At 36.0% G+C, this 24257-nt stretch overlaps 1 protein-coding gene across 2 annotated transcripts; it reads right to left on the bottom strand.

Moving 5' to 3' along the window:
* Window positions 1–717: 717 nt before the first annotated feature.
* Window positions 718–22708, bottom strand: sdr16c5b (short chain dehydrogenase/reductase family 16C, member 5b). Of its 2 annotated transcripts, none has more exons than XM_088918088.1 (7): window positions 22307–22708; window positions 21453–21792; window positions 18480–18611; window positions 16924–17023; window positions 15598–15742; window positions 14130–14255; window positions 718–3560 (listed from the first exon to the last, which is right to left on the bottom strand). In XM_088918088.1, the coding sequence occupies exons 2-7, from the start codon at window positions 21771–21773 to the stop codon at window positions 3467–3469; spliced, it is 918 nt and encodes a 305-aa protein (XP_088774214.1). In that variant the 5' UTR covers window positions 21774–21792; window positions 22307–22708; the 3' UTR covers window positions 718–3466. The 2 variants fall into 2 exon arrangements, with proteins under 2 accessions (XP_088774214.1, XP_088774215.1); XM_088918089.1 differs by lacking the exon at window positions 718–3560 and adding an exon at window positions 11698–12272.
* Window positions 22709–24257: the final 1549 nt, after the last annotated feature.

The following is a 24257-nucleotide window of genomic DNA, read 5'->3' as shown; positions in this document are numbered from 1 at the left end:
ACTTTGCTTGGCTGTATTATACAATTAAAATAGGGAGGCATTGTGTGCCAGTGGTCTGTCATTTAATTTTTGTTTTGCAATGTAAAGTGGGTGTGATTTTATAAGGATTTATAAAGGGACTTTTTTAATTTCAGACACAATTTTTCTAATCAACATCTGTAAAGAAACAACAAAAACATGCCATAAAAGATTGCTGTTCATCTTTCGGTGCTCTAGTGTAGTCAAACAGATATACTGTAGGGCATTTACAGTACAGTAGTTTGCAGACGTCACTAAAAAAAACATGGTTAATTGTTCAGTACTATTTTTACTGCATTTTGTGAAGGATAAACCAGGATTTCAGTTCATTTTTAATAAGCTTTTGTATTTTTAGAATGCCAGTTCCACTAAGTGTTAACTCAAATTTAGTTAAAAAAGCTGTTTAGTTGTGAAATAAAGGAGCAAAGTATGGAAGGAATACTGATGCACACCAATAAAAGCTCCGGAAGGTACTACTATACCTTCTGCTACTATGGATTGTAATAGCTTAATGTGCTATTTGAGTCCAAATGCCCCAGTATAGTGACTGGTACACTTTACTGTAAAAAGCCCCAGCCTTGCTTACATGAGCAGAGATTAGCTTTGACAATGATAATCCTACTAACCGAAGAAGAGTGAAACAATTCTGTGACCTATAAAGATATTAAAAGACCATTATACAGTAATACAACACAAAAATGAGTCGTCAAGATTATTTTAATGCTATCAACGTACTGTTAATGTAGATTTACAATCAAGTGCTCAAACATTCTCATCTTTTAAAATCAAAGCTGAAATGCATAAGGCAAATATCATTCAAGGAACACATTTCACACTGTGAATGTTCAGTCTATTGATATCACAGTGCTTTAATATTTGATGACACATTCATGTACTGTGAGGTTTTTGGAATGTACAGTATGTTAAGACACTGTATGTTGCACATCTTTGCAAATATGTGAAAAAATATGAAGAAAAGCATTAAGGAGGCATAATTAAAAATAATTAGTTATTAATTTTTAATACAAATCAAGCATTTAAGCTAATAATAGGTATTTAAAATGGAATTTGTATTTTCATGCACTGTAACAAAATACATTTTGTAAAACAAAAATAAAGCTTTATACTGCCTTATAATTGATCTGGTAAATAAAAAAAACAGTAATTTGTTACAAGGTTATCTACATTTTAAAATACATACACTTTTGGTCATGCAAAACGTGAAATGTTTTAGACCTCAAATTAAACAGAGAACAAAGCATCAAGTAGTAGGTTTAATTTCACACTTCTCTACACCTATCCTGACTTCACACCTCTTGATTGGCCTCTCTCTCTGTCCCTTGCTCCCGCCTCTCACTCCTCCTCTCTCCCAGCCTTTGTTCTCCCGCTACTTTACCTTTGCCTACTGCCCTGTCTCTCTCACACCTGAAGAAGGCTCCACGGCCAAAACGTTGTGTTTTCTTTCTTCTTTTTTCAGTGTGGAATAAACCTATTACTTGTTCCTTTGTAGCCTACGCATGGTGACGCAGCTACCCACCTGAACTATCAAGTAGTAGGATGAACAAAGCGAAATATTAATAAGCACACATTTTGTGACACCGAATCAAGCTTGTTATAAACTAAATTAAAAGTAAAAAAAATAAAATTGCAATAGGCAAGATTAAAACCTTATCTCACAGATAGAAATAAGTTCTATCTGATGCCAAGTCCACTGGGTGAGGTAGATGGATTTATGCCACAGTGATACATTATCCTGGGAGACCAGGAAAAACAGAAAAGGTAATTGAAGTTTCTATTTAGTGAGGAAATGAGCCTTTGAGCACTGTGGACACATGAAATGGAACACAGTAACCAAAATAAAATACCCATCGCTGGATTAGTTCAGAAAAAAACTCAGAATTCCCAATTTAAGTAACTCCATGGATCAAAAATAACTTCTGAACTGAACATGGTTAGGAATAATTCCTACACATTGGTGTCACAAACAAGCAATATTAACAGTGAACAAATCAGCCTAAAAACTTAATTTTGCAATAATAACATTAATCTAACAATAATTACATAGGTGCTGGTAAAAACTAATACTTGACTTCATGTTAACCTTCATACACAGGAGATATTTTTAATGCATTAATAATGACGGTATTCACTCACTCAACATAATCTACCTGGCTCTTCTTTCCTTTTTCACTTACGACTTCATTGTGTCCCTGTGGCGTTGCCTGAGAGGTGAGGCAGTTTACACAGTTAAAGCATAAACTACTGGATGTCATTGTAGAAACAAGGGGATTAGCTTGTTCTATCAATGTTTTCTGTAGTGGGTTCACTTTCATCTTAGCATACTATTTAAAACTGGGACTTGAACGTTACATATGAAGAAAATGTATGTTATCCCATATGTTATCACAGGAAATTATCTTCCAAAAATCCTAACCGTCAGATGAACCATTTAAATTTTATTCACAAAATGAACTTAGCCCCTCGCAGACGCCATCATATGCAGCTAGTTTCCAGTCCCTTGTGTTATGCTCTATCCAGCGGACACTGTGGGTACTGCTTTGTGTGTTTAGGGAGTGTCTAGATTTAGTTACGCTTTGTCCTTCTTTATCTACTGTAGCAAATACTGAATTATATTCCCTGCCCTGCCCATTGTACTCTTTGAACCTCCACATCCCTTACCCTGCCATTTCCAAATTCTGTCCTGCTTTCATATCATTTTATGATATGATGCTGGGGGAGGTGGCAGAGACAGTCATTGTGACTGTGTCATGTTTCTGTCACAGCTGTCTGATGTTTGGTCACAGGTTCTTCGATTAGAAACCTGGAGAGAGGTCAGCACCAATGCCAGGGGAGGAGATGGTTGGAAATGTTGTTCTATTACACTGTTCTTCCTTCATTCTCGGTTTCTGACAGTTTAAAACCAATAACAACTGGTGCGTGACAAAGTATGTGCCACCTGACAGGGGATCGGTTAATCAAACCAGATGCCTTCAATTTGAATACAGGCGGAGTCTTCATCTATCTTAGTGGTTCACTTTATCTAACTGTGAAAGTTAAGAAAAATATCAACTTTGTACTCCACAGTCATTGTCTTCGTTACCTAAGTACTGTAAATTGTACAACAGTAGTTTAAGCAATGGCATCCAATTTGGTTTCGTAATACAAAAGGTGTTAACCAAATGTTTATCCTATTAAATCAAATATCTTAAAATGCACTTAAGGTGAGTGTCCACACATTAATGGTTAAAGCCAATGTCAGCATGTAAAGTAGCCTTAATATTACAAAATTAATATATTACAATAGTTTGTAATATTAGAATTACTATAATTAACACATTTTTATATTTGTATCAATATCCTTTTTTTTCATTAATTACCAAGCTTGTGTTAAACTGGACTCAAAGCAATAGCTGAAACTTGAAACGTCTTTCTGACGTTATCTCCAGAGCTAATCCTTCTTTGTGCGGCCTTTGAAGTGGTCCATGAAGTTGAAAGCTCCCAAATATTCACCCAGAAGAAGTCCAAGCTTTACAGGTATAATGCTGTAAGAAAAATAAAGACAACTTCAGAACATTGCCAGAGCAACCTCCAACATCACAGTAATAAAGGCCATGCGAAACAGCAGTCATTATCTTATCTTTCTATGCAAAAGGGAAGTATGATAAATACCATGTTTAAAATGTCAATGTTTCATTCTAGTTCTTTTACAATGCTCAAAATATTTTAATAGTATGTGAAAACCTTTAAACTAAAAATCCGGTCTGTAAGTATGCAGAGCATGCGGTTTAACAAGTGAGGTTGAAGTCATAAGAAATGCACTGTGCTTTGATCTGAGTGTAAAAGAATTATGCAACACTGATCCACCCTCCTAACCACATTTTGATTTTCTTAGTCACTTTCGACATCTTTCCAAGAGTTACTTATGCTGGACAAATTAGTACTGACAACACAGGAGAATCACATGTGTTATAAAGGAAACAACTGGAGAACTTGAGTACAAATTGCGCTTTTCAAACAGGAGTTGCAAAACAGGAACTGCCTGATTTGGTTGAACGGCTGGATCTATTTGATTTTATCAAATAAAGAAGAAACTTATTTTCAGTTCTGCCTTGAATATGGAACAAGATGGTATGTCACTTTATGAACAAGAAGTACATTATAATAAGGAAAATGGAACAGTTGAGATAATTAACAAATGGTTTGGTTCCAGGACCAAACAACACAATAATGAATTTAAATTTGAATTAAAATATAAATTCACCCTGTTTCTAATTATTTTACACCAGTTATAGAAATGGTGTGTGATGTTTGTTTAGGGCTTTATCAAATATTGTATATGCATTTAGAAACTAAAAAAAAAAAACATTTGTATAATCTGAACATATTTAATTTAATAATCACAATGGTAATCAGCAAATTGAATCTCTGAATCCGTGTGAGAAGAAAACAGGTGCAGATTGATATGAGTTTCCAGCTTATTATAAAGGTCTCAGTTTATATCTGGACACTATTGATAACCATACCTTCACATACTCTTGTGTGCTGTTTTGTAATCAAAAATGCATATAGTTCTTACTACTCTTTATGAATAACTTTAAGAATGTATTCCATTAACAGAACACTTCCATGTTAATAACACAGTATTTTAAGCATATTTCAACTCAGGTCAATTATAATTATAATTACCCATCATAAAAGTAACAAATCATAATCACTTTTCAACAGCAGATAATTATATCTGAAAATGGCCTATTTTTAAAAATAATACCTATTTTTAAAAAAATCCCACTAGTATTTTAGCCTACATTTCCTTCTTTACTGCTTCAGGTCTCTAATGGCTACACATTTAAAATGTGCTTCATTTTATTATCACGGTGACCACCAAATCTATTATAATTACCGTTTCTTGACTTGGTATTAAAAAAGAAAAATTCATTTTTTGGTATAACTCAACAAACATAATAAAACAGCTTCAGTTATTTTATGCTCCTGAACTTTATTATCCACGAAGGCTATTAAATTATTTCTTATTGCATACCATATTTTCACATAAAAACCACCACCATCTCCAGCACAGATAGTCTTGCAGAGCTTTTTTTTTCTTTTCTGTGAAATGAATATAAGTTTATGCTATCCTTTCTCTTATGGGTTTACAGCATTTTCACAGAGCCCTGCAACTATTTGCTTGGTATATTTACCAATTCTCAGTCAAATATGTGGTCCTACTGCAGCTTATACAATTCATTAGTTAGTTCATTCTATACCACACTGGAGACACTGCTCCTGACCTACATCATGAGAGTCATCTGATGACATCTACCTGCTGAATGCTATTATGGTTTTTAATGCTATTTTTTACAATAAAAGAAAATGAAAATAAAATCACTTAACAAACTTTATTGAGGTACAGAATTACAAGAATAACAGTGGTTTGTGGAAGTGAAAATGTAGTTGTGGTGAGAAAAGACATCACAGGAGATCAGAGGAAATGGACACTAACGATGTACTTAACTATTTAACGATTTAATATTTAATACAATATTTCAACTACACTTGGAAACTCCTTTATTTTTTGTATTTTCACATTTGCACCACCCAAGGTTCATGCAAGTATTTAAAGAGCAGGTGCTAAAACACTTGATTCTGTCTGAATTCTTGGGCAGAGGGCTATAATTAGATTTCTGTAAAATTATAGAGCAGATGATTGACTGTCAACATAGCTGTTTGTATACTCTGACACTGTGAATACACTGTAGTGGAAAGGTACTGAGAAAAAGTGTTTTATCCTAAAACTGTTGTTTACGGACAGAGCTGTGCTGCAAAAGCAGCTGGATACTTAGAACAAAGTGTGATAGCACCCAACTCATCAAGGGCACGGGATGTTTTAATAAAGTTTATCTCTGCTGCTTGAAAGAAGGGAGTATGAGAAACTACTGTATTTGAATAACTGCTCTTCTTTGCTTAAAGCAAAAACCTATAAGGAATGGAAAATTACTGCTTTGCCTGTTCTTGAAGTGTTGCATCAGCTTAAAAAAAGATATAAAACAAGGGCTCTCCCTGCTTGCTTTTGAATCAGCTTTCACTTCTCTGCACAGATGGGTGATGGCTTTTTCCCATATTGCAATATGAATAAAGACCTTACTGAGTGAATGAGAATACCTCTCCTAGCTCTTCTTTGATAAAATTCTAAAATTCTCATAATCACTCCTGTGTGTAATCAGATTGTTTTGAAAAACATGAAACTGTGTAGATAGTAAGGATAAATTCCATCCTTATCAGTCTTTCTACAAAAGTGGTCAACGTGCCAGGACAAAGTCTTCTTTCAAAACAGCCCTCTGTTCTGAACTAGCCAAAATACCTTCATGGAAAGGCACAATACTGTTATAACCTTACAAGTTAGGCTTTTGATCACACTGGTGCAAGTGGCACCAAGTTCATTATTTTAATTAATGACTACCACTTGCCAAATCCCAAATAGAACAGAGGGACTACATAGTTTATTGGTGAAGCAATGCTAACCCACATGAAAACAAATGTCAAATGTGGTAGGGAGGGTTTATTGATCAGGTCCTTCAAACTCTGTCTATCTGGCTGATGTGCACAGAGGTTTGTATTTCACATAACATTATTCTGTTTGAATCTAAAGTATAAAAGGATCAATTTGGCCAAAAAGCAGTGTTTAATCAGAAGCAGATTCCTAAATAATGATGCAGTCCACCTCAATAAGCAGGCTACAAGCAGTGATGGAATTCATTTGGTGTCTCAGTTCAAATGCTGGAGACGTCTAAAAAAAATCTTTGGTTTTTGTAGTAAAGTGCTTGCCATCTCAGTCTGAAACACACACACTTTATTCCCATTTATGTTCTCACACCTGATTTGTAATTACCTCAAACATAAGTGTTTCTAATGAAAACAGACCTAGTGGATTGTGAGGTAAGAAAAAAAACATTTGTGTTCTGCAGCACTTCAAAATATGTATCATGGATATAATGGGTATTTAAAAAGCATTTGTTGTAAATGTGCTGTACTTTATTTTGACTTATTTTCAATTAAATCTATTTTTCAATAGCACATAAACGATCAAAATGTTTTAATACAGTTACATGTAAAGATGAACTTTTAGACATTTTTTGCATTTAACCAGCGGATATCACATGATTTGAAAACAGAATTGCATTTCAAGTGTACTGTATATACAAGACAAAACCAAATAAGAATAAACACAATATTTATTAGTTACAAATAACAGAAGGTTACTGCAATACACAGATGTAATTTTCAGGTGGAGACATTTAACTTACAAAGAAAGCTCATTTAAAAAACTTCAGTCTGATAACACTACTGGATCCCACCCAGTCCATGCCCGCTGGGCAAACAATGGACGTTAAGTTAAATGAGGGGATCGGACCTGACCCAGATAGCTGGTTACATAGGAGTCAACAGTGTTTATAATAACTCAGCATCTTAACATGCTGAGTAGAGAAAGAAACAGAAGGAAATACCACGGACGTCATTTACTGTTGTGGTGCTCTTTTGCAGAACGAGTTACTTATTCAGGTTCCTAAATGCATTTATAATCATCTTATGTAAATATCCTAAAAGAAAAGTATTCTCTGGCATGAAAGTTATCAACACGGAGCTGTCACATCATTCCTCAGGCAGTTTATCCAGAAGAATATTGAAAATGGAAACAAAAATCGCAACCTCAGTTTCAGACTCGCGCAAATTCTCAAACATTGGTACCAAAATTTCAGTACCCAGTGACTGTATATATAAAAAAATTGCACCTGCAATACAAGTTGTATTGTTAACAAGATCTGTATAACATCATTACATTCTTATTTAAAAGAAACCCAATATAAATATTTTAGTTGAAGCAGAAATGTGCTCATTTGATATTGCTGCATTTGATATCTAAACCAAGTATCATCATTCCTCATTTATCAAGCTGCACGTTTTGATATTAACAGTTTGGTCAATAAATGTTCTATATGAAGGCTAATTAACAAAATAAATAATTTAAATACAGTACTATTTTTCTGCAGCTCATAATGACTTTACCTGAAATGTGCATTTTTTCTTAGACTAACTAAACATGTTCTCATTTACTGTTCTTAGGAGTAATTAGTAAATGCAATACATTGAGTACAATGCTTTTGTCAGTGCCACTTGTAAATTAATTGTAAAAAAATAATTTCTTAAGAAGGCCTATCATGTCATCAGTACCCCTTCAGATAATACAATGTTTAATCTTACACATTTTGTCGTGTGGAAAATGTCAACGTGACTCAGAATAAAGTACTGTACTTTTAACAAAGTCTCTTCTATTATACATTTGTGAAGTTTCCTTTGCATTTAAAGTATTTAAAATAACAGTGCTGCTCTTTATAAATATTTAAATATTCTCTATTAACACAATGTATTTTAATTTACTTAATTGCTTCACAAGCTTTACACACCTCGCAGCCATGTAGTCCTGTTAAGGACAGTAGCAACCCATAGTCTTTCCTGGAAGCATGGGTGACAAGGCTATTAGACAATACACTGGGCGCACACACAAGCACAAAGGAAAGTTTAGACTAGAGAGACACCACCTAACATAGGCAGCATGTCCATGGAAGGTGGCAGTAAACAGGAGTACCTGGAGAAAAGATTGGGATGCATACTCCATACAGACGTCCCACAAGTTTGGAATCAAATCCTGGACGCAAAAGCTACAGCACGCAGCTCTGCCATCTAATTTTTAAATCATTATTTTTGAAAAAACATATGGTATTTTGTTCATGCATATACCTAACTGCACAAATGAATAAAATAATCTAGTGTCCCCCTACCTATTTACACAAAGGCATTGTAATGAAACTGCAACATACAAACATTTTAACAAGTAATAGGTTTATTCCATGCTGAAAAAAAGAAGAAAGAGAACACAACGTTTCGGCCGTGGAGCCTTCTTCAGGTGTGCCACAAAGGCTCCTTTGCAGCCTACGCATGCTGACGCAGCTACCCACCTGAACTACAAACATTTTAGAGTTATTTCCATATATTTAACATAACCTATCACTCTTTTTCCACTTGTTAAATTACACACCAGAAGTAGTAGATTTTCACCTGCTAGCTTAAGTGTATATTCTGCAAGTGAGAAAACAAACGGTTTGGTTCTGTTTTCTTCAGCTGTGATGGTAGCGTCTGTATTAATGTCAACACAGCAGGATCCCTGCTGGAAGTAGCTTAGAACATCTGCCCTTGGAGTGCCTTACAATTTGAATAAGTAGAGATGCTAATTGGATTATGTAAACAAGCAAGATACTTATTTGTATTTTTGGCCTTTAAATAAGTGTAATTTGTAAAGCAATAGTGGACAAGGCAGAAGTGAACAAACCATCAGACTAGAAAACCTTAAAACCTCTCATTTAAGTAACTGATTTTCTCAGCTGTAAGCCTTTGCTGAAAGACAACAAATGACGTTTAGCTAGGCCAGAGGTCCTAAAACTAATACATTTTTAATTTACAAAACAGAAAGTAGCAAGAAATAATAAATTAGAAAACAGATTAACCAAAATAGTTTTTTTTTTCTACAAACAGGGAAGTTAATTTTACAGTAAACATATCCCAATATCTTCTTCAGTCTCTTCTTGATAATGAGACATGTTCAGGTAGAGAAGAGCTTGAACGTGGGATCTAATGCAGTCTACTGTAAGTGAAGCGGAGGTTTAAGTTGGATTATTTTGTGTTTTGGAAACAGTATCCTGGATGCGTGACTGAGTCGATGTGCTCAAAGGATTTGAAACCATATCTGATTGCCAGCCTACAGACAGAAATAGAGCCCAGCTCCTGACAAAAGCTTGTCATCTGTAAAGAGGCACAACTACAGCTGAGGGGAGTATAGGAGTCACTGAGTTTCCCCCAGGTCTGCATATTTTATGTTTACTCCTTCACATCTCTACTGAATTCATCAGCAGATCACTGCTTATAAAGTAACCAGTACTAACTAACTTTCTTTAAATATATAAAAACATGAATGTAAATGTGCTAAAGGTCATGCAAAGCAAAAACAAAATTAACACTTTAAAGTCTTTAATGTTCTTGCAATATATACCGCCTGGTTCCAAGGTAGTAGTGTATGTAATTAGTAATAGCAGCTGTTCAGATAGGTCCGGATACTCCAGACATCACAAGTACTGCCAGTACGGCACAATAGGTCAAGTGTTGCTGGAGTGAACTGGATGCGCAATCCCCAGTTTCTGATGCCAAGACTGACACCTTGTAACTTGCCAGGCACCAATGAAGTCTCGGCATGGTCAGTAGCAAAAGCATTAGCGCTCCAATCTTGGCTTAATTCAGCTGTGGACACTGCGTGACTCACAGTGTGGATAAGACGCACATAACTGTGACCGCACATGTTTCAAAAGATAGCACACACAGCTCTTCTTCCTCCTGTGCTGAGATATGAGAGACGTGCTGTACAACTGTGTCAAACCGATTAACAACTGGGGATTTGAAATTGGGGGATAAAAAAAACGCATTTGCAGGATTCAGATTGTGTAAAGATTAATGTAATATAAATTAAAGGCAAATGTAAGGCTGATTAACAGGAGACTAAAAGTGACCTTAACACGTCGTCCTGAAATCTTTACAGACCAGTGAAATTTAGACCTCCTGAATATCATTTCATTTTAACACTGAATTTTCTTAGAAGTCTGTCTCCTGCTTTTACAGGACAAGGATTCTTCAAAATTACACACTCTATGTTTTTAATCCCATGCACAACCAACATGTCAGTATTATTAAGATTTGATATAAAAATTCTGGGATTTTATGCCTGAAAGCTTATCAGAAAATGTCAAAAGAACATAGAATCAAAATCATTCAACAGCACATTAGGAAATGCTCTTACATGAATAAATACATATGAAGCCAGAAACAAAGTTCCTGAAAGTCAATCCAAAAAAGATGTATTAAAATTAAAAGATGTTCTTTTGAAGAAAAGTGCTTTATTTTAAATATTTTATATATTGTAAAGTGATTTCTGATGTTATTTATTTCATGAAAAAGAACATTTACATCTGGCTCATTCACAGGTAATGTGTAAAAGCACCTCCTACGCTTGTAACGTTGCATTTAATTTGAAATTTCTGACATTTCTCTTGAAAACTAGCCCACATCTGGGAAACTGAAGGACCTCCTCTGCTTATGACAAGCTCCGTGGACTCACATAAACCACATAAACTGCATTTTCAGGCACTTGTCGAGACTAGTATGGTGATTGTATATTTAGATCTAACATGAAAAAAGAAAAAGATTATTCCAATTTAAAAAAAAATGTATCCATTTGCCTCAGAATTTTAAGCTTTCAAAATAAATTATTAATCTATTCTAGCATAATTAAGCTTGCACATACCCACAAAAGGTTTACCTGTCCATATACAGTACAACTCAGAAAGCTCTAAATAGTTAGCAAATCATATTATGAGAAAAGTAGACCAGCTTTCCTGCAAAAGCCATGGACAGGATTTGCATACTGAAAGATCAAGTCCAATCTGGGGTCTTGTTAATTAAGTTACTGTACCTTTCTAATGTCTACCAGCTTTTTTTTTTTATAAAAGCACATTAGCTTCTTAGCTAATGAGCCAATCATTACCCAGCATCAACTGCGCACACACACAGTAAATGTGAATATTTTGCCAATGTGAACTTTTAATTTTATGTTGTGCAATAACAAAATGCACAATATCATTTCCAGGAACATATTTCATACAAAATATTCATTAAATATCCAGACTACTAATGTATCTATACATGAAGATGATGGTGTGAGTTACATCAAGTGCACATTAGCATAATTGCTCAGTGAATTGTATACATTTTAATCCATCAGAGGCTGAATCCATGCATATATATTATAAATTATAGATAAAGATGTGCAAAAAGCAGCCTGGAGAAGAAGAAACATTCCGAAAAGTAGCATATCTTCCCCTTTACAAAAAGCTTTGGCAACAGTAGTAGTTGCAGTAGTCATTAAAGTTTTAAGTGTGTGTCAGCCAATAACGTATTTCACCCTGTAAACCACAGATTTGGCCTATTAGTTGGTGGCAATAATGCACATATGCTGTTAAACTTCAACTGCAGTTCAACCTCATTCCCCTGCTAAGCACAGAGTTCAATGATGCTTGGTATGACTTTCACAATGATTTGGGCTTTCAAAAACACCAAAATATCTTCCCAGGAGAACTCCAAACTTCCAGTGAATGCAGCTATGAGAAGAACAGAATTGGCTAGAGGTTACTGTAAGTGGTAATGCAAAAAATGCCTTCTTATTCCTGATGCCCCCCTAATGACAAACATTCAATTGTATAGTGTTTAAAAAAAAACCTCCTATTTAAAATAATGATACTGTAATGCACATTCAGTAGTCATTGTCATCTAACTTAGTCATTCCACCTGGAGATAATTAAGAAACTTTATATGAGGTTTCCTATGTTTTTACTGAATCTTGGTCATTGATCATGTGCGTACGAGCAAGATGAGTTAATAGTACAAACTGTATTATAATTGCCCTCTTGCTTGTTAAATGAATTTACTTTGTTTTTAAAGCTATAAAAGGGGAGACGAGCATAACATTCCCGTATTAAAAAATGACCATAGTGTCTTAAGGCAGGTATGCCCGTACAACTTTTACAGGGCAGTTGGGGATATTGTTGAAAAGTTTAATAAGACTGTTGTAGGTCAATGTGGACTGAAAACAACTCTAATGTGCAGATAACCTTGGCTTATGGATAATACAGGAACATCACGTAACACACTATGTTTTAACTGTAATGGAAATGCAAAACTTTTAGCACTGCAGGGACAACCCCCCCCCCCAAAAAAAGATGATGAAAATTTAAGATTAGTTGCCTGAATAAGCAGGTCAGTTTTACACAGGTAAACAGATTAAAGTTAAATTAACAAAGAGAAAGATTGTCTAAAGTATTTGTTACATATTAAGGTAAAGCCTGGTGTTGGAGTCAAACATCTAAATCTGTGTCCATGCCAACATCCAATGTTGCCGTTCTGCACAAAAGCACACCGATCTACTCAGCAGATGTGGTCTTCAACACATGTTGCTTATTGAATTACAAAAGTAGACAATAGTTCAGAATATCAATAGGTATGGGATTATATAATTTGCAGAGTAAATAGAAGAGCTGGGCATGCTGGAAACCAGCCCCACACAGAGAGCTGTGGCCAGAACCATGCCCGATAAGTAGATTGAGAATCAGCACAAGCAAACTAGAGGTTTTACTGAATCACAACAAAAAAACTTGCAATTAATTCTTCAGATGGAATTTGGCACACAAAACAGTGTGCCAACAATCTTAAGGGTCGCAGTCAAAGAACCAGTGAAGCAGACGAGTAAACATACCTTCTAAATCTCTAGACATTATCTGTAGATTTTACAATAAATGTATATCAATTAATAATCTAATAAAATGTAATGTAACAAATGTAATACATTTTAGTTTCCAAAAAGTAACACCTGAAAACAGCAGGAAGTTATCTTATAAATGCATAATCAGAACTATATAGTATCCACTGATCTAAAGAGCTTTTAATTTCTTCTACTTAGTTGTAAATATTCCTCCTTTGATCATTCCTAAACCCCCTAAGTTAATTAAATGCAACTGGTCAGCTTTAAGATTTCAAACTCATTTAATCTTAGATCAAGCCTACTTTAAAGCAACATGAAAAACCTCCACATCAACTGAACTCCTGGGGGGATAATATACAACTCATTTTGTTTTTATTCTGTAATTACCCGCATTTCACATCAATAACGGCACCAATTTAGCAAGATCAAAATATGAAAAAAGCACAAGCCTTTGCATTTTGTAATGGAGAGCTAAATGCATTTAGGTACTAACATGGCTGTCACCAGGATAGGTGAACTGAAAATGGATTGATTTTATGAACATTGCTGGAAAACACAAGTTCTAATTCTTTTAATTCTAAAATTACCTTTGAAAGATGTTTTTTAAACAAATCCATTACTAGTGGAGGAAGAGCTGCAAGAAAAGATCAAATGAACAAGACAGTCAATTTATTAAAAAACAAAAAGCAAAAACACTTACTTTTTCAAGCCCATTAATAAGTATAGGGTCCTCGGTAATAGAATATAGACTTGATCCTTCAGTATTCCATCCACAATTTTTCTTGCCGCATAATCGGGATTCAAGATAGGAAGCAAGTGGGGCCATCTATTTATATAAAAAAAAAACACTTAATCTACTCTTTAGTAGATTGGATTACATGAGCTACAGGAAATACAGATGAAAAGCAATTGTAGTTCTACAATCTAGGGACATAGCAGTAGACTTCTATGAATTAAATTCAGTTTTCAGTTCCTTTTTGTTCAAATGTGGATTGAAACCATACATCTTTCAATCCAATTCAGTTCAAATTATGAAGCCCAACATACCGAAGGGCCCATCACTACCCCCCCCCCCCAGCCAGCTGCGCAAAGAGGAATATTTTCCATTTGTCAAGCTCTGTATTTTGGGATGTCTTCACCACTCCCATGCCTTTAATTAATCTGGAAAAAAAATGTGCATTCCTATCTAACTGTACAAACAAAATGGCAAAACATTAGTCTCTGAATAATCCTACCAGTGTTCAATGGGATGAAAGGCATACCTCCACGCAGGCGTGTTTAGGAGTAAAATGTGAGAACGAGGACAGTGCGGCCAATTTAACAGTGAGTATTGGGCTGTATAAAGGATGTATTAGTTTGCAGTCTAAAAAAATGACAAAGGTTCAAAGGCGCTCAGCATTGATCAGCTGATGTGGGCAAACATTTTGTAGTGATGATGCCTCACAGGCAGGCCCTAGGGAATGTGCGTGGGGAATAAGGCCATACGCGCACCACGTCAACCTATATTTTATAGATTCTATATTGGTAGGCCTGCGCACCTAAGAACAACCCATTTTGAAAATTGTTTTAACATTAAATTTGAATTGAGGTTTGACAAAACTCATGCATCAAAGAAGCAAACATATTTCAATGAGTACAGTAACTTGAGTATGTAATGGAAAGTTACTGAGAAAAAGTGTTTTATCCTAAAACTGTTGTTTACGGACAGAGCTGTGCTGCAGAAGCAGCTGGATACTTAGAACAAAGTGTGATAGCACCCAACTCGTCAAGGGCACGGGATGTTTTAATAATGTTTCTCTCTGCTGCTTGAAGAAGGGAGTATGAGAAACTATTTGAATAACTGCTCTTCTTCACTTAAAGCAAAAACCTATAAGGAATGCAAAAATTACTGCTTTGCCTGTCCTTGAAGTGTTGCATCAGCTTAAAAAATAAAAAATAAAACAAGGGCCCTCCCTGCTTGCTTCTGAATCAGGTTTCACTTCTCTGCACAGACGGGTGATGGCTTTTTCCCATATTGCAATATGAATAAAGACCTTACTGAGTGAATGAGAATACCACTCCTGGCTCTTCTTCGATAAAATTCCACGACAAGTAGCACGCACGAACAGCATGACAGGAGTGTGACATTGCGAAACAAGCAAGCGTCAGCAGAATGAGAATTGACTTACTTGGTACTGCAGCCATCGAACATTCCAGTATTTATGAAATAGGGGCAAACAATTGTGGTTTTAATTCCATTCTTCTTTTTTGCCTGCAGCTCCAAAGCCACAGACTCAGCAAAGCCAACAGCAGCAAATTTACTGGCACAATAATCTATACAAAGAAGCCCATACACATTAATGAAATAACAGATTTCTCCTTCTTTGTGTATTACTACATAGAAATAACCAGTAGTATTAAGGGTATATGCATTCGTAGGACTGTTAATAATACTAACATCTTTGAAAAACAGAGAATAATGATTTTATCTCTACTAAATCTGGAAGGGCCAACTGTAAATCAGCTCAACTGACAGACTTTGCCTGTTGCTATAACTCCTATCAGACAAGAAAAAATCAGATCACTTTATTGGCCATATACAATTTCTTGTATTAGGAATTTGTCTTTTCGCATACCCCAGCTTGCTCTCCATGAGACACACAGACAGGGAGAGAAGCTGGGGGTCAGACCAGCAAGGGAGAAGAGGGATCTGTGCATGTACTGCATGATTTCCACCTACTGTATGCCTGGTGAGTCTGCACCAGCTGAAAGAGCAGAACATCTCCCACATGGAACCAACAAGTCCTTAGAACCTTCTGCTGTATGGGCACTGTCACCCATCTGACATCCAGCACTGCTCAACGCCACATGAGGATTCTCGGTTACAGTAATTGCATAACCCAGGCTTACACCAGCAAGCCTTTATAAGCACAGTTAACTTCTGCAATTAATAAGGTAGTTACCTTTTAAAAAACAAAAAAAAACAAACACAAAGCAGACCCCTCCAACCTGCTCACCTTCAAGCCACTCATCTTTTAAAATTGAAATCAAACCCACACCTAAAATGTTAATGAGTATTCAAAATATTTAATACTGCAGTGTTAAATAGTTCATCTACTTTTACAAATTTGTGCAGAAAGCATGAACAGCATACTTAGGACGGACTGTCTTTTGTACACTTTCTTAATGAAGATATCTTAACTAATGAAACCTTGACTCTGTCTAATGCCGAACATTTGGAATTCTTAGATAAGTTGAAGGTATTACATTTTTATTAAAGAACTTCTACCATTTAAGAACTTGGGTGTGCTTTTGTCCATAGTTTAGCCTGCTTACTTGCCAAAGGTAATATGAGAAATTAGAAAGCTGTACGAACTCAGGATTTAATATCACAGTAAAAATGAAGATATCCTTTCCAGTGGTGTACCACTGATGAATAAACAGTAAATGAAACCAAAGTACAAAAAGAAAGAAGAAAAATAGTCACTTTCTTCCTCTAAGTGAAATAGTCTTACCTGCCAGCCCATTTACACCAATCATCCCAGCAGAACTAGCAACGCTGACAAGATGCCCATGGTTGCTTGCAATCATTGCAGGCAGAAATGCTTTATAAGTCTGAAAATAAGACAAAAAAGTACATAATAACAGCAAGTATGGGCAAATATTGCTGGAGGTATTTAGAAACTGAGGTATGGTATATATACTATTCCACAAATGTCATTTGAGGTTGTTTGCAAAAACAAGAATCTTCTAAAAAATATGAAAATGAATACAGTAGGCACTGTACATTAGGAATCAGCAGCACTGACGCATAGTAACCATGTAAAAAAAGTTTAGCTTTCTGTTCACTTTGGAGACTTTACAAAGGCATGTTTCTCAAGAACTACAATTTGACAATCATGGAGACACACCAAACAAGTATTTAAGACAAACAGATATTTGAAATTAATGTTACAGCTGTGAAATTATACCACAGACGTAAAAAAACATAAAAGAGAGTTCAATCTCTAAAATATTGGGTTGTCCGGCCATCCATTTTCTAAAGGGGGCCAATTTTTCCAGAAGCCAATTTACCCTGCCGGTATATCTTTGGACTGTGAGAGGAAACTGGAGCACCTGGAGGAAACCCACATGAACACAGGGGGAACATGCAAACTCCACACAGATAGCACCCCAGGAACTCAACGCAGGGCGAGGCAGCAAGGCTAACCACTGCGCCACCATTTTGTGTTGCACGTCATTCCACAAATAAGGAACAACTCGCAAATAAGGAACAACTTGCAAAAGCCACGCAAGGGCATTCATTTGAGTGAACAAAGGAGAAGAGAGCAACAAACTATATCATTTATTTTTTAAGCACAACAGTGAACATTAAGTAAAAACAGATGTTTTTCTTTTTACCATAAAATGTTAAAATTTGTTGAAATGATGCGATTTAGATTGATGCTGATAAAGCTAAGTGGAGTACAACACATAATTTGGATTAACTCTTTAGTTAAGAGGCTTCAAATTACATTTATAAAGCCTTTATAAAATGTAGCACATTAAGAAAACATTAACAGGATCTTAGCAACCTGATAAGAATTAAAGCTCATTGTAAATGTCAGACCAGTCTCCCATATAAATGCATAAACATATTAATGGGCATTTAAATTTTAATAACATTGTTATGCGTTTGTAAGGTGTAATTTGAGACCCCTAAATTTTTAATTCATTTTAAATAAAGGGATAAACTAAGTATTTTTGTTAAACAAGTCAACAATCTGAATCTTGTAAATGTATACTGATACACTAATCTTGATCATCAGAAACTTATTCAAAATTCTAACTGTTTATTTTCTTCAATAAATCTTAAATTACGGTGAAGGCTGGCTTTTGTGAAAATTAAATTTCAATTTTTTTTTTCAAGTGGCAAAATATTCTGTGAGAGGTACTTTAGATTATGCGGAGGAAAAAAGCTTCATGAAAAGTTTCTAAAAAACTACATTGTTATACTACATTGTAATCACAGATAATATTATGAGGGTGTTATTGAATTGTGGGAGAAATAGTGGAGTGGCAGACAACTTACCCAGAAGTGAGCCATTGTATTCACTTCCATGGTTTTTACTATAAGGTTATCTGGTGACTCAATGAATTTTTTTCCAGTCACAATTCCAGCATTGTTTATTAGAATACTAACATCACCAACTTCTCTTTTGACCTAGAGAATACAGAATAGAAGCATTCACTTAGAACACAAGTTGAAACGGCATCCATCCAGTGCAGCTATAATCTCATCAGACAGTGAGTCAGTGCTGCTTCCTTTATACAAGGAACTAACATTAAAGTGAATTAACGTTGGTCTACTTTCATTTGCTCAGATTAGCTGCTGGTCTGTGGGTAAAAAGAGGAACACAACAGTTCCATCAGTTTTTCATAAAACGCAAAGAACTTTGCTGCATGAGGTCTTGAGGAAGAGCATAAGCTATTTTCCATTTTCTGATAATATTTTAAATTTGCCTCAACTGGCATCTTTATTTTGCTTTTAATTTCTGCGGAATTATAGGCGCAGATATTACGCAATCTGGAAGAAAAAATGACAAGATACACCAAAACCACAAGCAGCCTACCCTGCTTTGTTCTAGTGGAATTGAGAATTCTGTGTAAGAGTTTCCATAAAATATGTGGGGGCGATATGCAAAGGAGTCTTTCCAAGTAACACAGTCAGAGATAGATGAGCAAATTAGACATGAAAGACAAAATGCAGTCCTACTCGTTTCGCACAAGTTATAATACACTGAAGATCAAACAGGAGCCCTGCGAAACAAATCTTAAATGTTAATGACTGCAAATGCCATTTTATGATTATCCCTTGTCACATTTGCATTTTTATTCTAAATGGCAGTTTTGCAGGATTGAGACATAGCATTTTCATTCTGGCCCGCCATATATCAGCAAGTGCCACTCAGAGAGTTCCATGTGGCCACTCTAAGGCCTTTACCAGCAACACATGACAAGTTAAAGAGCAGACATGGCAACTTGACATGCAGGTATTGATATTGATAAACGTTCTCTACAGCTTAAACACTTGACCTTTAAACACAGAACCCCCGTAACGTCTATCTCCTTGATAGACCTTGGAGTGATCTTGTACTTGTTTACAATTCGCAGATAAATAACCTAATCTTGATCACCTTCTTTTGCCCTTATCTGTCCATGGTGCTGAAAAAAATATACTCAAGGGTTTCGAGGAATACCTGGTCACTTTAAGGTATCAGGTTCTTGCAGTTCCTTCTGGCAAATTATAATATAATGTACTGTATTGAAAGGGCTCATAGCTGTTAAGCAGTTTTTTGTTAACTTCACATTCTATATAACACATTGTTCTGACATTCTTCTGTTTTGTCCTAGTGTTTGTTTGGATTTAAATAAAAACTGGCAAAACAGCCTTAGGCTAGAGCTAGAGGGATCAGGTTTCAAGGCAGTACACTTCTTCAGTTTAGTGGTGAGCAAGCGCTTCCTGCTCCCGAGACCATTAATTTGTGCATGTGACACAAATAGAAAGTACTGTGTGTGACTAAATGAATTCTTAAAAATCCGTTCGAGCGTGAATAATTCTGAACAATAAATAAAAATACTTGAAAATGAGAAAGAGTTTAAGTAAATCAGCAAATATTAAGCACACATCTCCCTCTCAAAACTCACCAATATTCAGATATTTCAATTTACAGTATGAATATCTTGTGATTTCAATAGAAATGTAAGATGTCATTTTTTCCATGTATTAAATGCATAAAACCATATGAAGAAAAAACGTTAGATGGAAGAAGATCATTTTAAAAGGTCCTGAGTGAACTAGAATCTAAAAACAATTTTGTAGTTAAAATTATACCTTAAGTTAAGCAATCTGTTACAAGCCATTTTTAGGACTAATCATCGAAAGCAATGACATTCCCAATGTTAGGAATAAAATCAGCAAGAGAAGCCCAGTTTTATGACAATAAATGCATTTAGTTTCCCCAAGGATTGTCTTGGGGAAAAACTGGTTTTTCGCTTTCCATAATTTTTTTCATGGTGCAGTACTGAAGCAAAATGTTTTGCTTAGGTTTACAGCTGCAGTTTTCTTTGAAAACGTCTTTAAAACCCCCATTTCTTTTTCAGTACTTTAGGTCTGTACTACAGTTTCATGGCTTCTCTTCGGCCACAAAGGCTCCATGAGTAACAATACACAAACACGTGGCAGAAAGTTGCTAAAACACTGCCATGGCAACCAATGCCGCGTTAAGCTAAACGCAACACACAGTAATTTCTAAGAATGCCTCCAGAAAATCTGTTTTAAACACTATGCATATTTCTGGCCAAATTACAACAGCAGAGGCAATGGAATGTTTAAAACAAACGAAACATTCTTAGCATTTTGTCAACTGAAATGAGCCTGGAAAAGAAGAAAATCATTTGACCTCCTCAAAGATGTCGTCATGTTGCACATTTAATGAAAACCTTTTCAATTTCAGAAGAGAACAGACAATTTTAAGAGGCACATGAAAATAATTTGTTGTTTACCTCTGGGTTGTTGGTTTCTGCCTGTCAGTGTATATGTTTACTTAAATTTGTTCAGATTTGATTAGTCAATGACACCTGACATTTCAGTTTAACAATGTAAGAGACATGCTGCACAGAAATTCTGACAGCTGAAATCATGCTGGACTTTTCAACACTGAAACATTAAGAAGAGAGGCCTGTAGTAATTTTAGACCAATTGCCACTTGTTAGACTGTACAGCTCCTTGTCATCTAGGATGAGGACGTTTCAGGAATTATAAAGCGTGACTTTTTTTTTTTTGCTCACGTTTTGCCTTTCACTACAATTGCCCCCCAGCGGCAGTGTAAGGCAGAGCTCGAATTGGCACATTATAAGCATTTCATTTATGGCCAGCATCCTGGCAGTGATGCTTCTCATGCACACGATGCGCATTTCTAAGGATTACGTAACCCAAGTTTCACGGGTTTTCTAACTGAGTGGGGAAGGACAAAAAAAAAACAACTTGAAATGAGTGACTTACCTGATCAGCAACTCTATAGACTTCAGCGGTATTGCTGCAGTCACAGAGGTAGGAATGTACTCTGGAGGCTCCTTTCTCTTTGGCTAATCTGGCTGTCTCCTTGTTCCCTTCTTTACTGATGTCCCACAGAACAAGCGCGGCGCCCAGTTTCGCAAACTCCAGTGCCATCAGCCTACCAATGCCACTACCAGCGCCCGTGATCAGCACTATCTCTCCGGCCACATTTTTCCTCCGAACAGGGATGAACAGCATCACAAATGCCTCCAGGAGGTAATATATTGACAGGAATAGCACTTGCAGCGTCTCCAGTAGGAAATTCATTGTGCGAGTCTCGAAACGCCTATGGGAATCAAACAGATATAAACAGCCTGACCTTTTTATTCTGGACTTAAATTTTAAGTTAAAATAAAAAGCATATCTCGTTGGGACATTGTGCAGCGAGGTCAATGCCTGCTCGTGTGCACTACTGACCCTTTTGCTGGAGAGAACACGTTCACGCCCAATTCACAGAATTAGGATGACATTGTTACACTTTCCGACAACTATTCCAAAAAGTAAATCTTATCTTTGTCTTTCAGACAGTACAAATCAAGAGGACAAAGATTTTTTTTAAAATGTCCGTTGGCTTTCATTACCAGACGCTTTAATTAAAAAGGTTGTGAGCGAACATGTAACCAACACATTTAAATTGGTTAAGTTCCACCAGCCCTGCCGTGACTATCATAATAAAAGTTACATTACCGCCACTCTTAAATCCAGTGACTAGTTTCTAAAAAATTACATGTTCGGATTATTTGAAAAACGAAAATAAAGCATAGGTTCTGTGCGCACAGCCAACATGTTCGTGAACTCACCAATCTACAGGACTTCAAATTTCAAGTGCTTCAGTTTTCTCCCGTTCCAGTAGCAAACGACCGGTGCAGGCTACACGGAGTGACACAAACCAGTGGTGTGTGTGTTTTTTTTTAAAGAACAACCTTTGTTCAAGGCAAATAGCCCGTCGCGTTAACGAGTTCAAACCAAAGTTCATATGCAGCATGAGTGAGTAATTTGCCTTATTGCATCTATGTGACGATGCACACCACTACACAATCAAGTGTGGATTTCGGCTACATGGCTAGAATTAAACCTAATCACATTTCTTTTTAGTGCCTGCCAGCGTCAGGCTTTTTATAACACCAGTACAACTAATCGAAATGACCATGAACACACAGCCCTGCTAACCTTACGTCAACACTAAGTGCGCTGCGGCGCACAGCATTGTGGGCACTCGGAAGCAGATAATCTGCCGTTAGTGAAAGAAGTTTCTGTTCTGTAAACAAAACATAAACCTTAATCTCAATTTGTGTGTCTAAAGTTGTTTTTTTTTAGCTGGCGTTATTTAACCAGCTGAGGTCGGGCGGTTTTGAGCGACCTGTGAAATTTGTTAAACCAGCATCAGGATTTACAGCAAATCAATATGGAAGGAGTATAGTCAATACGATTTATGCATACATTTTTTTTAGTATCTGGTCTTTTATCGAATGCTTTCGCTTCGATTATCTGCTTGTACATTGTCTTGCTGGAAAAGTCTTTGTGGGTTATGCATCATACCCTTTTTACGTTCAGTGATGTCGCATTCCTTTACTGATCCTGAAGTAAAATGAATTATCTCTTGCTATATGGTTAGATTTCTGCTAATATAAGAAATAAAGTGCGAATGAAACCGACACATAGACATTTGGTTTCTCTATTTGACACCTGTATTCACCTTTTCCACCCGTTTGGGATTTTCCCCGTTCCCAAATGAAACAACTCGTCTTTCTGTGAGCTTTTCCCCCCCGAGGTCAATAGGGAGGAGACAGTGCTCATAGCTATGGTGGATAAACAAACCTTTTTTGACATTTTCGTGTATGATAAATCATCGTAAGGATGATAAGTCACTTATTCCAAACCAATAAGGAACATCTTAAAGTTCAAATGGAGCTTCATTTAGATAATAGTTCCATTTATACCGCATGATTGTTTTTCTTCATATTAAGAAAAATGAGAGAATTCAAAGGTGAAAACGTACAGTAAGTACAAAGACTGATGTACAGTTGTAAAATACTGTTCTTAGGATTTTCATGTAATATTGGACACACAAAAAAACTATTGTTAAGGCAGTGAAAGAAAAAAATGATCAGATTTATCTGAGACAAAATGGCCACTAAAGAGCTATCCCCATGAGCTGAAAGGAAACGGGCAATCGAGCTTCGCCTGATAAAAGATTTCCTATCTGGTTGTACTTCACTTGGCAAACAAGTGAGAAGAAATACAAATATATGTGAAATGTCAATACCCTTTCTCCAGGCACGGAGTCTGACCAATGATAATGCAATGAAATCAATAAACCTTACCATTGGTTAAAGTATAACTGGAGGTGTGTTTTAATAAACGCAGAGAAAAATTTCTCTATTTGTACACAAATCGAAAACGTGTTGTAAACTAGCAAACAATGGGAGTTAGTAGAAATTGTGGAAGATACCCTTGTGGAACTCAGTGGAAAAACTATCAATTTATTAGGGATGCTTTGCCTTCTGAATTCATTGTCAAACTGCAAATGCCTAAGTATTGGAGTGTTATGACTGGTGCGTTTAAATGCACTGGTAAAGAAAAGGTCCCAGTCAAACACAATTAGGACAAGTCTTTCATGGTGACAGCCGCATTTATGGTTTTTCTCCTTTAACGTGTAGCTATTAAGGATTGTATTATTGCTCCTATCAAACACAACATCATTTCTTCATCTGTTTGTGGATGTAATTCTGACATTTTTGCGGAATTGCT

This window comes from Atractosteus spatula, chromosome 6, assembly GCF_055471065.1.
Source record: "Atractosteus spatula isolate fAtrSpa1 chromosome 6, fAtrSpa1.hap1, whole genome shotgun sequence".
In the NCBI taxonomy this organism is placed as follows: Eukaryota; Metazoa; Chordata; class Actinopteri; order Semionotiformes; family Lepisosteidae; genus Atractosteus; species Atractosteus spatula.
Note: the sequence above shows the minus strand (reverse complement) of the source record. Positions and strands in the feature narration are given on the sequence as shown.

Coding starts and splice junctions, on each gene's coding strand:
- sdr16c5b (XM_088918088.1), bottom strand. CDS start 21,773: ATGAATTTCCTACTGGAGACGCTGCAAGTGCTATTCCTGTCAATATAT. Junction 18,612..21,452: donor TCTATAGAGTTGCTGATCAG/GTAAGTCACTCA, acceptor TGTATTCTCTAG/GTCAAAAGAGAAGTTGGTGA. Junction 14,256..15,597: donor TTCGATGGCTGCAGTACCAA/GTAAGTCAATTC, acceptor TTATATAAATAG/ATGGCCCCACTTGCTTCCTA.